The following is a 14,925-nucleotide window of genomic DNA, read 5'->3' on the forward strand; positions in this document are numbered from 1 at the left end:
ACTTAACTCTCTGCCTACCAGTAGAAGAATACTTGAATTAATTATGGTGCTTTCATGCAGTGGAACACTATGTAATTGTGAGAAACAGTAAGGGAGATCTGGAGGTAATGAATGGAGAGGTGTCTATAACATACCGTTCAGTGAAAAACGCATGCTGATTTGTATATACATGGTATGTGTATTTAAATATGTATACACATCCACAGAAAGGTCTAGAAGAATATACTCCAAACTGTTGAAAAAAGGTGATTGGAATGGGATTAGAATGAAGGGGGAGTAGATATTTTGCTTTTTTAGTTTATATTCTTTTGTAAGACTTACTTTTTTTGCAATAAATAATGAGTTTTATCATTTTAAAATGAATAATTATGAGCAGGTAAGGAGTAAATGGTGTATTAATATCACTGGTTTCTGTCTATAATTTTGTGTTTCTATCTGGGTGTTCTTTTAAGCTAGGAAACACTGAGGGGTCATTAGGTTGTTTGTCTCATTGTTAGGCTGACGTTCTTATTGACTGTCATTGTGTCATGTGAATGATCACTTCTCCATGTCTGTTTTTCCACTAGTGTCATCGAGAGAGTATCTTCTCACTGAAATATTAAGAAATGTTAAGCGAGCAGTAATATTAATTAGATTAATTCATTCCTATTTTGAGAAGTGCAAAACTTTTTACAGAAGTCCTGGAAGAGTCAACCTGCTAGGGGCTGGCTGGGTAGGTCAGTTGTTAGAGCACAGTATTATAACACCAAAGTCAAGGGTTCCGATCCCATACTGATCAGCTGCTTCAAAAAAAAAGAGTCAAAGAGTCAACCTGCCATATGCAAATGTCAGGCTTTCCTGTGTTCTAGGCTGTCACGCCACCTGTGTGCACCACTGATCTGGGCTCAACGTTTGTGAGGAAGGAAGGGAACGTATTCACAGAAAAATATATATATTTTTTTTTTCCTTTTTTTTTTTTTGTCGTTTTTTTCCTGACCGGCACTCAGCCAGTGAGTGCACCGGCCATTCCTATATAGGATCCGAACCCGCGGCAGGAGCGTCGTCGCGCTCCCAGCGCCGCACTCTACCGAGTGCGCCACGGGCTCGGCCCCAAAAATATATTTTTTATAAAAATGAAATATTTAATTACCACTTCATCATTTTCTTTTTTAATTCATGATATTTGGTTTTGTAAAAGAAAGAAGAAACGATGATTGCTTATGTGTGTCCATTGATTTCATTTTTACTTACGTTTTCAATTAACCTCAGAATCCAGATTAATTTCTTCTAGCTTTCTGGAAGGGAATGTAATTTTTGTTTATAATTTTATGTAATCTGGACTAAAGATTTGGAGAGTATTGAGTTATTTCTATGATTTTAATGGTTTTGTGTCATCTACTTTACTTTTATTTATTTATTTATTTATTTTTAAAGATGACCGGTAAGGGGATCTTAACCCTTGACTTGGTGTCGTCAGCACCGCGCTCTCCCAAGTGAGCCATGGGCAGGCCCTGTGTCATCTACTTTAGGTGTAGATAATTGAATATTACAGTTCCAAATGCCTTAATGTCTACATTAGTGAAACAGTGATGTACACAGTAGTGAAAACAGTTATTAACACATTTATTTTCTTTCTGTTTGTACTTCAATTCCGAAAGTTCAGCATTAAGTTGGCTTTAGTTGTATTTATGCCTCGATCACAGTTCTGCTCCTTGGTATGAGACCAAGAGGGGAAAGTTAGACACACCTGTGAAAGCCTAGCCTAAGTCTCACATAGAGGGATAAGAACTTTTAGTTTAGTCATAGTTTTTAAATTAAATAAACAATTTGTTTGAAGTATAATTAGATAATGATTTTTTTTTTTTTGTCTTTTTCGTTACCGGCACTCAGCCAGTGAGTGCACCAGCCATTCCTATATAGGATCTGAACCCGCAGCGGGAGCGCTCCCCGTGCTGCACTCTCCCGAGTGCGCCACGGGATCGGCCCTTAGATAATGATAATTTTAAAATTTGCTAAAAGATTTTTCTAGCTGAAAGATTTTTGGTCAGTTAGGTCTTTAGCTATGACGAGGTGTTGTATTTCTGTCAATAGAACATGCATGGGTTAATTCATGGTCCCTGTCATCTTTTCCAGCCATCATCAGCGAATGTGCCTGGGCTGTGGGGGAGGGTGGTTGCTGATGAGGCAGCTATTCTTCTCCACAGGACACAGCCCAGCATGTGCCTGGTTCAGGAGTGTCCGTAGAGTCTTCTTTGAATATAAAGCATAGAATAATCATCGCACTCCAAATATTTTATCCTCTTTACCTTTCAGCTGATTGTCTCTTCCCTTGAGTGAGGCACTGCCCCTAACCTAAAGACAACATGCTTGTGTTATCAGTAACATGTCTAGAGGGAGCAGTACACACACAATGACTCTTGTCTCTTTCACCCTGGGACCCGGGCCCTTTTTTCACCCAAAGTGAACTCTGCAGGTGACCTGTAGAGACATCAGAGGAAATCACCTTCTCGGTGGTCTTCCTTATCAAGTTTTTTTCCTTTATTTTTCAGAGATGTAACTTTTCTACCCTATTTCTGTCTCTTCAAACATTCTCCTCATTGTAATTTGAGAAACAAAAGGATTTTTTTTATATTCAATGTTCTTTTCTCTTTATTTTTTATTTGCTTTATTGAAAATACATATTTGTGGAGGATAGAGTTGACTATCAGTATTTGTGTATAATACATGATGGCCAAATCAGGACAATTAGCTTATTCATCATTAGAATACATAAACAAAAGGATAATTTTAAGGGGATATTTTGGTACTCATGTTGAAACCCTGGAGATCTTTGTAAAATTAAATTTATGCATTTATCTTTTCCAAACCCAGGCACTTCCTTTCATCAGATGGATTTCCAGCCTAATGGCAGGCAGTTATTTCCTAAACTGTTAGTATGGTAGATCTTGTGGTCTCTGATTTGAGCAAATCCAGAACTGGAAACCACATATCCCACTGTGTACAGATTGCTTTGAAGTTATTTCAGGATTCACGAAAGCTTCTTCTACAGGTCTTTTTCCGCCCTGTATGGGTTTTTCCGAAGGTTAGGTTTCTTCTTTTTTTTTTTGAACCTTATCAGTCTCCCCCCACCACTCAATCACCACTTAATAAGTGTGGTCAGCTTGTTTTAAGGTGCTTAAAATTCATTGATGTTTCCAGGAACTTTTGGATAAATTGATCACCTGTTGGCCACCTGCTCAAGTTTTCCCAGGGTCTACCCGGGACAGGCTTCTGTGCCCAGGGCTTGTTTTGAGTCCCCACAGCCAGTTGGGTGCAGTGATTATCCATTTCTCATTCTCAGTGCAATCGTTTCAATCCTGAGGGCCTGGCTTGACCAACGCGTGGAGGACTTCCGAGAACCCCCTCACTTCCCGTGCTTACAGAAGCTGCTGGATTATCTCAAACGGATGATGCCAGGCTCTGACCCAGAGCGAAGAGCACAAAACCTTCTTGAGCAGTTTCAGAAGCAAGAAGTGGAAACTGACAGTGAGTACTGCGTTTGCTCACAGGGAAAAGCTAGATTCTGATTTCCAGCCTCCACGTTGGAGGAAAGCTCTCCCTATGCCAGGTGAATAGGAAAGCTTGGTGCCCTCAGAAGACAAGCTGCTGGAGGATTGACATGGGCATAAAATTCTCAAGGTTACTGAGGTGCTAATTACAGAGCCTTACAGCTTTAGAGCAAAGAGGGTGTTTTTCAAGACCACCTAGTTTGCTCCCTATTTTATAGATGAGAAAACAGTGGAAACTGTGGCTGAGAGAAGTTAAGTAATTTCCTAGGGTTTCTTCTGTTACCAAGAAGAAGAGGGTCTCCTGGATGAGATTTTTATATTCCACCATCAACATGTACCATGCTGAACTTGCTTTTCACTGTTTGCCTGATAACTCCTCCTTCTATCAAATGTAAACAAGCACCCCCATCCAGCAGACAAGAAATTAAATCTGATTCTGCTCCTGCCCTCCCAAGAGCTCAGAAAAGGTATTTCTCCTTCAGGGTAGAAAGCATCACTGTAATGTGTCCCCTGCCAGAGCAGATTACCATCATTTAGCATCTCTAATGGCCTCAGCAAAGGAAGTTTCTGTGGCTGTTTTTTCCTATTTGAGGAATTGACCCCCCATTTTCAAGGACAAAGGAGAGGCTGCCATTCTAGGTCATGGGGTGTTTATAACTATCAGGCTTTGAAGAAAGTCAGAAAGAGGTTAGGACAAGCTTCCAGCATGACGTTTTATCTTCTCCCTGGGGTGCTGGTGACGGTTGCCATGGTGGCTGACCCACTTGGAGCTTGTGACAGGCATTTCTCTGAAGTGATGGCTGATTTCCTCAGGGAAAGGAAGCGATTCCTTGGCACTGATCAGGGAAGCTGCATCAGCTCCAAAGAAAATAACCTCAAATTCTTAACAGTACCTGCTGCATTTTTTATATTTGGGGGAGCGGAGAGGGCGAAATGCAGTTGCATCATTACAAGCAGACTGCCAGATACTGTGTATCTCAGGTGACTTCATCTGCCGGGAATGTTTGAATAGCAGGGGCACACCTCCAGCTGCAAGCCTCAGCTCCCTTCGGGGCCTGCACACCTGGCTTTGCGCTGGAGTGGAAAACGCTGTGTTGGAGCCCAGCTCTCCCCATTGGGGCTGCTCCTGGCTCTGTGCCTAATTGGGGAACCGGTGAGACCAGTTGCTCATTGTTTCCAACCCAGGGACTGGAAGGCAGAGCTCATTTGGCAGGCCGAGGCAGGGGAGAAGGAGATTGCCTTGGTTCCCATGTGTTTATTTTACCCAGTCTTAACGCCAGCAAAAGCAACAGGCTCTCCTGTATGTTTCAAAAGTAAAATCGTGCTTGAAGTTTTTACTTACTTCTGGAAGAGAACGAAAAGCAGAAACAATGAAGGCATGAACTAGGCCCCAGAGAGAAAGGACCGTGTACTCTTCATGCACAGCAACATTCTAGACATATGAACATATGCGGCTGCCATGAGTGTTTGTTGAATGAATGAATGAGATCATGCCTTAGCACAGACCTTGCTTGGCTGAAGTGGGTCAGCCTCTGCATTGCAAGGTGGTTGATACATATCTATACAGTAGCTGGCAAGAGGGATCAGAGGCCCATTCTGAACCACTAGACCCCCAATTTCTCATTCCTTCACTGAATGAGAGTACCTGAGTAGTGTGGAGGGAAAGTGATGAAATCAGACTGTTTAACATCCCCCATATCATGGAGTGTTTTAGCTTCCTTTAGCTGGCACTTGTTTGTGTCCCAGACTTTGGGGCCAGGCAGTAATCCCCTCCTACCTCTTCCAGTCCCCATTTGCATGAGGACCTTCAACTCCGGGGTAATGGGGCAATCTTTAGGTTACATACCTGCCACCAGAGTAGACAGGTACCCACATGCTGCCCTGGTAGGGGAATTGTTGTAGGGCCCACACTTAGCATTCCCTTTCCCCTACAAAACTAAGAAAAAGCTACCCTCACTTGATCCAAGATGCCTAAAAGTCATTCATTCTACAAAGAAAGAGAGAAAAGCTTTAAAATATAAATGTTCTTCTGGGGGAGTAGTAACTGATTTAAATTTCTGCTGAGATATGACTGAATGCAACTAGATCTTTTTTTTGAAGGGGGATGAGGTGAGAAACAGCCCAGGAATTGGGGAAAACCTCCAGGGAAGGGAAGCTGAGGATTCAAGTCAAATTTCATCCAATTCTAGTTTTTTCCAGATGGAGACTGGAGGTCCTGTTTTAGGTGCTCGGCCCTTCAGCTTTTTATTTGGAGTCCTGGGTAATGATTTTTTTCTTACTTCTTCAGGCTATGCCCTATGTAATTTGCTAATTGATGGGCTTGTCTATAATAAGGCTCAGATGAATTTAGTTTAAGGCTATATTCTGCTGCTTCATGCATACTTAACTCTAGGTGGAAGCTGAAAGGGACTCTGAACATTTAGAGAATTCTGAGGACTTTGTCAGTATTTCTGATACCACAATGGCCCATTCTACCCCCAAAGCCTGGCCTGTCTTCATGCCCAGTCCTTCTAGGCTTCTGGTTAGAAGTGGCCCAGAAATTAAGAATTACATGGTCGGGGTTCAGGAATGACTTGGTTTAGTCCTGGAGCTGATCGGAGAGTTTGAGGGTGCCCACAATGAGGGTGACCCCAAATGTGGGCCCCACTTTGCTTCTCCAGATTTTGCCTAACCTGGCTCTGTCCTTGGCGTAGGAACCCGTGGTTTGTCAAAGTGACAACATGAGGCCCCTGAAGGTAGTAAAGAATCTAAGAACAAGCAGAGTTGGGGAAGACCTCCATTTTGCTCAGATTTATGGTCTGCTGTTATTTCCCTATGGGTTTTCTGAAGGTCTAGCCCTCTTCTTCCTAAAGAGGTCCCATTTGACTCTGTAAACAAGGTCTTATACACGGGCACCAAATTACTGATTTTTTTCGGATGTGAACAGGTGGGCTTCCCAACACCATCTCCTTCAGCCTGGAAGAGGAGGAGGAGCTGGAGGGCAGAGGGTCAGCAGAATTCACGTGCTTCTCAGAGGACCTCGTGGCCGAGGAGCTGACCTACATGGACGCGGTACGTCTTCTCTTTGTGTCTCAGATGTGATTCCACTTAAACATGGGGGAGTGACAGTATTGGTGGGGCAATATGATTTAAGTCTTTTTGAATCCTTGAGAGAGGCTGTGCCTATAAATGCAGAGTTAAGATGTGACTTGAATCAATCATCTGAATAATTCAGGCCTAAGCTCTTCTTGCAAATCTGGAAGAAGGTGCTTTTTACTTGGAGCTCAAGACACAGAGGGAAGTAAGAATTCTAATCCTAGTGAAACAAAATCTACCCTGTTCCACAGTGTTTCTCCCTTCAGACTCATAAATATTTCAAGTTCTGAACTGTTTATTTGGAGGATCGTAAAGGGTCAAAGGATAAGTTAGGATAAAATGAATTCACCGAATCCACATGTGACCCTATCTGGCAGCCCATTTCCATGTGTGCTTCCTGTACTTTTGAAGTTTGAATATTTTTGTTAGCTGTACATATTTGATTGTCAGTGACATTTCTTAGCTCAGTGTTAGCTAGTAAGTACCAGTTTCTTTCTTTTTTTTTTTTTTTTAAAGGAGACTTTTAGGAATTATCACAACGGTTTTAGCTCTTCTGCACTTAACGAGTTTTGAGAAAGCAGGAGAGTTTCCATCTAATGAGGATGCAAGTAAGGTATCAGAAGTAAATCAGATAGTCTGTATGAAGTAAATCCTGGTGTTTTTCTTTTATACAAATCCCTACACAAATTATACTGAATCGTTGTACAAATGAGAATCTGACTTGTTAAAAAACATTGGTCTTTTGGTTCCACAATGATAGCATAAGAGAAAGATGGAAAACTTTGTTGGTTATTATTTTTAGGAAAAGACCTGGAAATCAGGATTTAAATCCCTCTTTCTTCCTTCTACCGTGTGATATGGAATAGTTTTTCCTATTGTATGTTTTTTACTTTCTTCATTTTAAAGAATGTGGAATAGTGACATTGATGGGGGGGCATGTGCTGTCCGTCTGTGAGTCACTTTCAGGCAGTCAGTGAGCATCTAGTTGCATTATAGGTAGTTCATGATCATGAGTGCCCACAGTGCACCTTGGGTATGATATTGAAGTTAAAATAACCTTAACCACATTTATCTACCCTGGCTTTTCTTGCAAGACAGAAAATTAAAAATGTCTTTAGTCATTTAAATTTTCTTTTGGTCATTGTGTTCTATTTGCTCTGTTGAGCTGATTTTAAAAGATCACGTAGGCTTTTCTGATGCATTAATGTCTTAATTATTTACTTTTGTCTATTGAAATGGACACCATGAGGCAAATCGAGTTGAAAAGGATTATTTGTCTTCACAAAATACCATCGTACAGATGCCCCAGATGATGTGCTTTGCCGTATAAAATGTCTCTGTTGTCTTAAAGTCAATTCCTCATTTGTTCTAGCAACTGTTCAAGAAAGTAGTGCCTCACCACTGCCTGGGCTGCATTTGGTCTCGAAGGGATAAGAAGGAAAACAAACATTTGGCTCCTACGATCCGTGCTACCATCTCTCAGTTTAATACCCTCACCAAATGTGTTGTCAGCACCATCCTGGGGGGCAAAGAACTCAAAACTCAGCAGAGAGCCAGAATCATCGAGAAGTGGATTGACATTGCTCATGTAATTGTCTTTTCAAAATTATTCTTTGTGTTTAGTAAATATTAGAGCCTACTCCCATTACTTTGTTTAAAATGGTTTAGCCATTTGGTTGGAAAGGCTGTCAAAAGACTATGTTGAGGGCCCATTTGGTGGTGGTGGTTGTTTTTGTTGTTCCTAAAGTAAGGAAAAAAGTTGGCTTTCTTAACTTGGGAACTTGTTTATTTTTCCTCTTAAAAAAAAAAAAGATAGTTCCCCCACTAGCTTCTTTCTGCTCGTGGGCCCCCACACTGCTGCTTTTCCAGGGAGAGACATTCTGTCTGCTTTTTCCTTTGTGTTCACCATGGGCTGTCAGTCTCTGCCCCACTTTCAGTGAATATAACCAAGGGTCTGAATGTGAAACAGATTGCTTTTCAACCCAAAATGATTACCCATGCCCCCTTCCAGTACCTGGAAGCATTACATCTTCTGCAGATTTGAAGAGCTGGTACCTTCTCAGAATCCTGAATCTCTTCTCTAAAGAACTGAAACACTTAGGCAGATCTCACATCCACCTGAGGCCTTTCTGGGGACCTCAGACCTGAATTTGGAGGGAGGAATCTGTTCCTAGGCCTGAATTACATTCTGCTGTTCAGTGGCTAGTCTCTCGGTTCAGTTTTTTACATGCTATATGGCTTTCATTTATCAGCATCTTATGTCATGTCTGAGGAAATGTCAAAAGTATTCAGTCAATGGTTACCATATATTTTGTGAGCTCCTCATGTATGTAAACTACAATATTATGTACTTTATGGACATAGCAGGATAGAACACTCTCCGCCTGGGCAGTAGAGGAGTAGGGCTGTGTGAGATGAGTACTGTGAAAGTGGATGAGGGAGAAATTACTGATTGGGGTGATCAAGGATGGCTTCATGGATGAGGTGACATTTGAATTTAGCTTTGAATAATAGTTAGGATTTTGGGTATTTGAAGATTCGAGAAGGCATTTTTTTGTCTAGGCAGAAGAAATTACCTCAGCAAAATAATGATTTTGCAAAAGAATTACTATGTAAATATCCTATTAGTTTTTGCTCTGGGCTACATGGGTCAACCCTCAACCAAAACACATTTTGCTTTATATCCCACTAGATGTGTTTTTCATTAATCCCCTATCTGTAGGTCATAATGCCTAAGCCTTTCTTTTGGTGGCTGGCCTGTTACAGGGATCGAACCCTGGACCTTGGTGTCATCAGCACCACACTCCAACCCACTGAGTAACTGGCCAGCCCATCCCTAAGCCTTTCATATTCTCTTTCATTGTTTTTGATTAAAGAGCAAGGACATAATTGTGCCAGAGAATTTGCCTTGTTTTCCTTGTTTTGAGTCTTTAGGTAGTCTGTCACTACAGGATTTTTAGTATATGAAAAAAAAATGAACAAGAAACATAAGAGTATAAGTTGCATTAGTAACTTACATTTCTCCTATTCTCAACAAGTAAAAGTTACAAAAGAAGTTCTGATATAGTGTTATATAGCATGGAATTTCTCCATCTTCGAATAAGAAAGTATTTGTGCCATAAATGCCACAGCATTTACAATCTTTTACATGTCTCAAAAGCAACTTTTATAAGCACCACACTAACCAACTGAACTAACTGGCCAGCTCTCTCCTCTTCTCCGCTCTCCTGTGTCTGTGTTATTACCAGTCATCTGCTTTGTTTTCATAGTTGTCCATTTGTTTTTATGATTTGAATTTACTCAAATCGATAGACTTTCACGTAACCTAGCTTTGATTTCAACTTCTATTGTGTAGCACTTCACGGATCCCAATTTTAACCTTGGGGTGTTTGCCAGGATGTATCCCCTGTAGGGTGCTCTGAACTCCAAGTTTGTTCCCTCAACCCTGAGATTCAGCTGAAAGCTCTACTTAGCTTCTCAGCTTCTGTTTCAGAATCAGTAACTGCATCTTAAGGAAAGTTCCAGTCTCCTCTTCTCAGAATCTAATCCCCACAAATCCTTACTAGTTGGTAGCTCACCATTAACTTCAAAGAGTAATTGTGTATGTGTTTCTCAGTTTTGTTACACATTGAAACCCTGACCTCTAATTTCTTTCTGTGCATCGTGTGAAGATAAGCTTTCCAAGTTGGCAGAATTTTCAGAGTAAGTCTATCTAGTCCAACTCCCATGCACTTATGTACACAGCTTGATATATCTATCACTTGAGAAAGTTAGATGAAAACCAAGTAAACGTTGGTATATTATGAATACAGTGCTATCAGAAATATTTGTGATTTAAGCCAAGAAGTACCAGAATTGTGTTTTAGGTTTTCACCAGATTGCAATGATTGACGTTGGGATTTTTGTCCTTGTATACCTGATTCTCCTAGAGTTGAGTAAATTAAGTCCTTTTCCCAGGTCCTCAGTAGGTACCCAGGGAGAGGGGATCTAATCCCAAAGCCCATACACTTTCTGCAGTCTCATGCAGCCCAGTGCTGTTGACTTGGGCATAGATCGATTCCTGGGGGTAGAGAGAAGAATCAGTGGTTGCCTCAAATATGGTAGTGTCCAGGGCCAAAAGATGAATGGTAGCATTTCTAAAATAATCTTTTCTCATTCCCAGGAACTAATAGGCACTCTGAGAACTGCTGAGCTTGGATTCCTGTTCTCTGCCCTTGGCAGCTACTTGCCCGACAAATCTGTGACTGGCTGCAAGTGGCAGTGGAACTCCTTTGGGCACCTGCCTCTGCAACTGAGGCCAGTGGCCTCAGAACATCAAGAGCTGCCCTTAATTGACAAGGAGGCATTCAACACAGGAAGGACAGTGAGATCGCAGGGTGCATCTGCTTTTCCCTGGAGAGTGCCTGCTGAGCCAACATCCTGAAGAAAGCCCACCTCCTGAAGAAAGCCCACCTCCATCCAGACCTTCATTCACAGCCCAATGGAGGTGGCAGCAGTCCTGTCAGGATTCCAGGTAGAGGCCAAGTGCCCTGTTTGTCTGGATGACCTGAGAGACCCCATCACCAGTGAATATGGGCACAACTTCAGTCTCTCCTGCATCAGACAATCCTGGGAGAATCTACAGGACAGTTTCCCTTGCCCTGTCTGTCGTCACCAATGCCAAGAGGGGGCCTTCAGGAGCAACACCCAGCTGGGAAGGATGATTGACATTGCCAGGCTACTCCACATCACCCGGAGCAAGAAGAAGAGGCAGAAAGATTTGTCCTTGTGTGAGAAGCACAACCAGGTCCTGACCCTTTTCTGTGATGAGGACCTAGAGGTGTTGTGTCCCCTGTGCACTCAGCCCCCTGACCACCAGGGCCACCACGTGAGACCCGTAGAGGAGGCCACCTCTCATCACAGGAAAAGGCTCCGCAGCTCCATCGAGCCCCTGAAGAAGCAAGTGGCGGACGTTCAGAAGCTACTGGCCGCCCAAGACAGAGAACTATTAGAACTGAGAGAGAAGGTGGAAAACCAGGCACAGAAAGTGTCCTGTGAATTTGAGCACCTGACTCAGTTTCTAGAACATAATCAACGGGCAGTTTTCTCAAGGTTAGCTGAGGAAGAGAAGGACATTCAACAGAAACTCAGTGCAAACAGAACAGCATTTTCATACCACATTGCCACTGTCAAAGGTCTGCTAACGGAGGTGGCCGAGAAGAGTGTGATGTCGGAAGTGGAGCTGCTGAGGGACATCAGGAGCATCCTGGGCAGGTGTGAAGGCCTGAAACCTCCCGCGCTCTATTCCTTCCAGTTAAAGAGAGAAGCGTGCTGTCTGCCTCCACAGAATGTGGCTCTTCGAAAGATTATACAGAGGTTTAGAGAAGAGGTGACTCTAGATCCCGAGACAGCACACCCTAATCTGCTTGTCTCCGAGGATAAGAAATGTGTGACATTCGTGAAGAAAAAGCAAAGAGTTCATCGGAATCCGAGGAGATTTACAGTGTCTCCAGTCGTCCTGGGTTCTGAGGGATTCGATTCCGGCCGGCATTACTGGGAGGTCCAAGTGGATGACAAGCCTAAATGGACCGTGGGGGTCTGTAAAGACTCCCTTTCCAGGAAGGGAAAGCAGTCCCCATCGGGACAGAACAGACGCTGGACAGTTCAGCTGCGGAATGGTGACTATGTGGCTCAAGGTGCGGTTCCAGTCACTCTGCTGCTGATGGAAAAGCCCAGAGGGATTGGTGTTTATCTGGACTATGAGCTGGGCGAGATTTCCTTCTACAATTTGAATGACAGGTCTCACATCCATCCTTTCACTGACACATTTTCTGAAGTTCTGAAGCCTTAGTTCCGTGTGGGATGTGATTCAAAACCTCTTACCATCTGTGCAGTAACAGGCTGTGAAGGATGAACTGTGACATTGCTTCGTTTTCTTCCTGTAATTTATGGACAGTAGGTAGAATATTATACAACTATCAGTCCATTTAGCACAACAAAAAACTTTTAAATCTACTTCTATCGCTTGCCAGATAGCTCTGTTGGTTAGAGTTTAGCTTTATAACACCAGGGTCAAGGGTTTGGATCTCCATATGGCCAGCTGTCAAAAAAATAAAAAATAAAAATAATTTTTAAATATACATACTTCTATAACTTAAACCAATGAGGAAATTTTACTCATTTTTTTTTTCCATTTTGTTTTAAAAACAGCATATGTGGAAACTAAATACAGGGATTAGCTGTAAAGTGTTTCTGGAGTTCTAAGTCGAGAGCATAAAATTGTACTTTCACAGCTCCAATAAATTTTGTGTTTATTTACATATTTTCTACACCTGTGCATTTACCGATTTCAAATTTGTATCTTAATTCTAGGTGGCAGAGAAGACATCATTGTGGGAGACAATTTTCTGAGGGTCTCCTCTTTCTGAACTTATTGGGAACAAGACACTGATTGCTCAAGACTAGTTTCAAGGATGTTTTTAGGGGGAACAGCCTTGGAAGTGAGAGATGGTACCTCCATCCAGAATAGAGTTCAGGTTTGTTTACTGTTTAGTATAATAAAGATAATGTCTCCCTCCAAGGAACAGAAGTTCAGGCAGATTTACTGCTGATTATAAAGGATTTGAGTTGTTATTTACCAGTGGTGTGTTCTAAACTATCACCTGAAATATAGAGGTTATAGCTATGATGCCAAATAATTATGAAGATCAAGTGAGATGTTGCGCGCGCACGCACGCACGCACACACACACACACACACACACACACACACCTGGGACATAATTGATGTAGAAAAAGATCAGTTTTTTCTTAAGTCTGTTATAAAGTTTCCTTGGTTTGACATTTTGGGGGCCTAGTAAAATTTTATATTTTTGATTTGGAACAGTGAAGCCAATAGATTGTTTCTGTTTCCCTCCCACCGTTGGAGAGATTTCTTCATGTCACCACAGACTTCAAAGAGGCTGCCACTTTTCTCTCTAGTTCTAGCATTAAGTATGTTTCTGTTCTATTCCTGGTTTACATGGATGTCTATTTCGATTGAGTGTGGCTCAGATATTATTCTTTATATTATGAAAAGAAGCACACAAGAGGGGATTGACACACATAGGCACAATTTAAAGAAGAATAAAATTCCTATGTATAAAACACAAATTAAGAAATAAAACATCACAGTCTGTGGAAAACCTCACTGTATATCACCCTCATTTCTCTCACCCTTGAGACAACTACCTTGATTTGACATTACTAATTTTCTTGAGAGTACTCAACTTGAAATGAAATGATTCTAAATAGCAAAACCAGACCATGAGAAAGTCTGAAACTCAGTAAAGGTAAATAGACAAAAAATTTTATGTTACTATAAAGATGGTGAATAAATCACTTTTAAGTGTGCTATAAAAGTTAAACGACAAAAGTATTTTAAAAAATTATAACTATGTAGTCAATAATACTTTGCATATTTCAAAATAGCAGAAAGAAAGCATTTTGAATGTTCTCACTACAAAGAAATGATAAATGTCTCAGGCGATGGAGATGCCAATTACTCTAATTTTATTATTACATTTTATATACTGTATTGAAATATTACACTGTACCCCATACATATGTACCATTATTATGTATCAATTAAAAATATATAAGTCATTTTTTAAAAGAAAGCTGTACCTAAATTATGCTAGTGGATACATAATACAAATAGATGCAAATTTTGACATCAATGGCATAAAATATGTGGATAGGACAGAGAAAGTGGAGAGTTCTTGTATGCAAGGGAAGCTAAGTTTTTATTAGCTTAAAATAGACTTTTATTTTATGTTCTTTTTCCACCACTGACACCAAAAAAAAAAAAAAAAGATATTTTATGTTAAAGCCCTTGGTAACCACAAAGAAAATACCTATGTAAGTTACACAGAAGACAGAAGAACAAAAATCTATCACTACCAAAAAAAAAAAAAAAAAAACCCCAACATAAACAGAAAAAGGACAAGAGAACTACAATACAAACAGAAAACAGTTAACAAAATGGCAATAGTAAATCTTTCCCAATAAATAATTAAGTTTAGCATAAATGACTGAACTCCCCAATAAAAATATATAGATTGGCTAAATGAATAAACACACACACACACACACACACACACACACACACAGAGATTCAACTTTATGCTGTCCACAAGTAACTCACTTTAGATTCAAGGATACACATAGGCTGAATATTAAGGGATGCAAAAAAATATTCCAGGCAAATGGTAACCAAAGACAAGCATAAGTGGCTATATAATGATATCAGACAAAGTAGACTTTAAGTCAAAAAATGTCTCTAGAGACAAAAAGTCATTACAGGG

General features: G+C 41.0%; 1 protein-coding gene across 5 annotated transcripts in view; it reads left to right on the forward strand.

Annotated features, from left to right (window-relative positions):
• LOC134386433 (tripartite motif-containing protein 75-like) overlaps positions 1–12,899 on the forward strand; it is a 49,915-nt gene extending 37,016 nt beyond the window's left edge. For 4 of the 5 annotated variants that reach the window (XM_063108598.1, XM_063108600.1, XM_063108601.1 and 1 more), the window contains 4 exons: positions 3,320–3,504; positions 6,454–6,578; positions 7,975–8,190; positions 10,765–12,899. In XM_063108598.1, coding sequence (XP_062964668.1) covers positions 11,083–12,432 — 1,350 coding nt within the window. In that variant the 5' untranslated portion in view covers positions 3,320–3,504; positions 6,454–6,578; positions 7,975–8,190; positions 10,765–11,082 and the 3' untranslated portion in view covers positions 12,433–12,899. The remainder of the gene's footprint in view (positions 1–3,319; positions 3,505–6,453; positions 6,579–7,974; positions 8,191–10,764) is intronic. The other variant, XM_063108602.1, reaches the window with a different exon arrangement.
• The last annotated feature ends 2,026 nt before the right edge of the window (positions 12,900–14,925 follow it).

Source organism: Cynocephalus volans, chromosome 9 (genome assembly GCF_027409185.1).
Source record: "Cynocephalus volans isolate mCynVol1 chromosome 9, mCynVol1.pri, whole genome shotgun sequence".
NCBI lineage: Eukaryota > Metazoa > Chordata > Mammalia > Dermoptera > Cynocephalidae > Cynocephalus > Cynocephalus volans.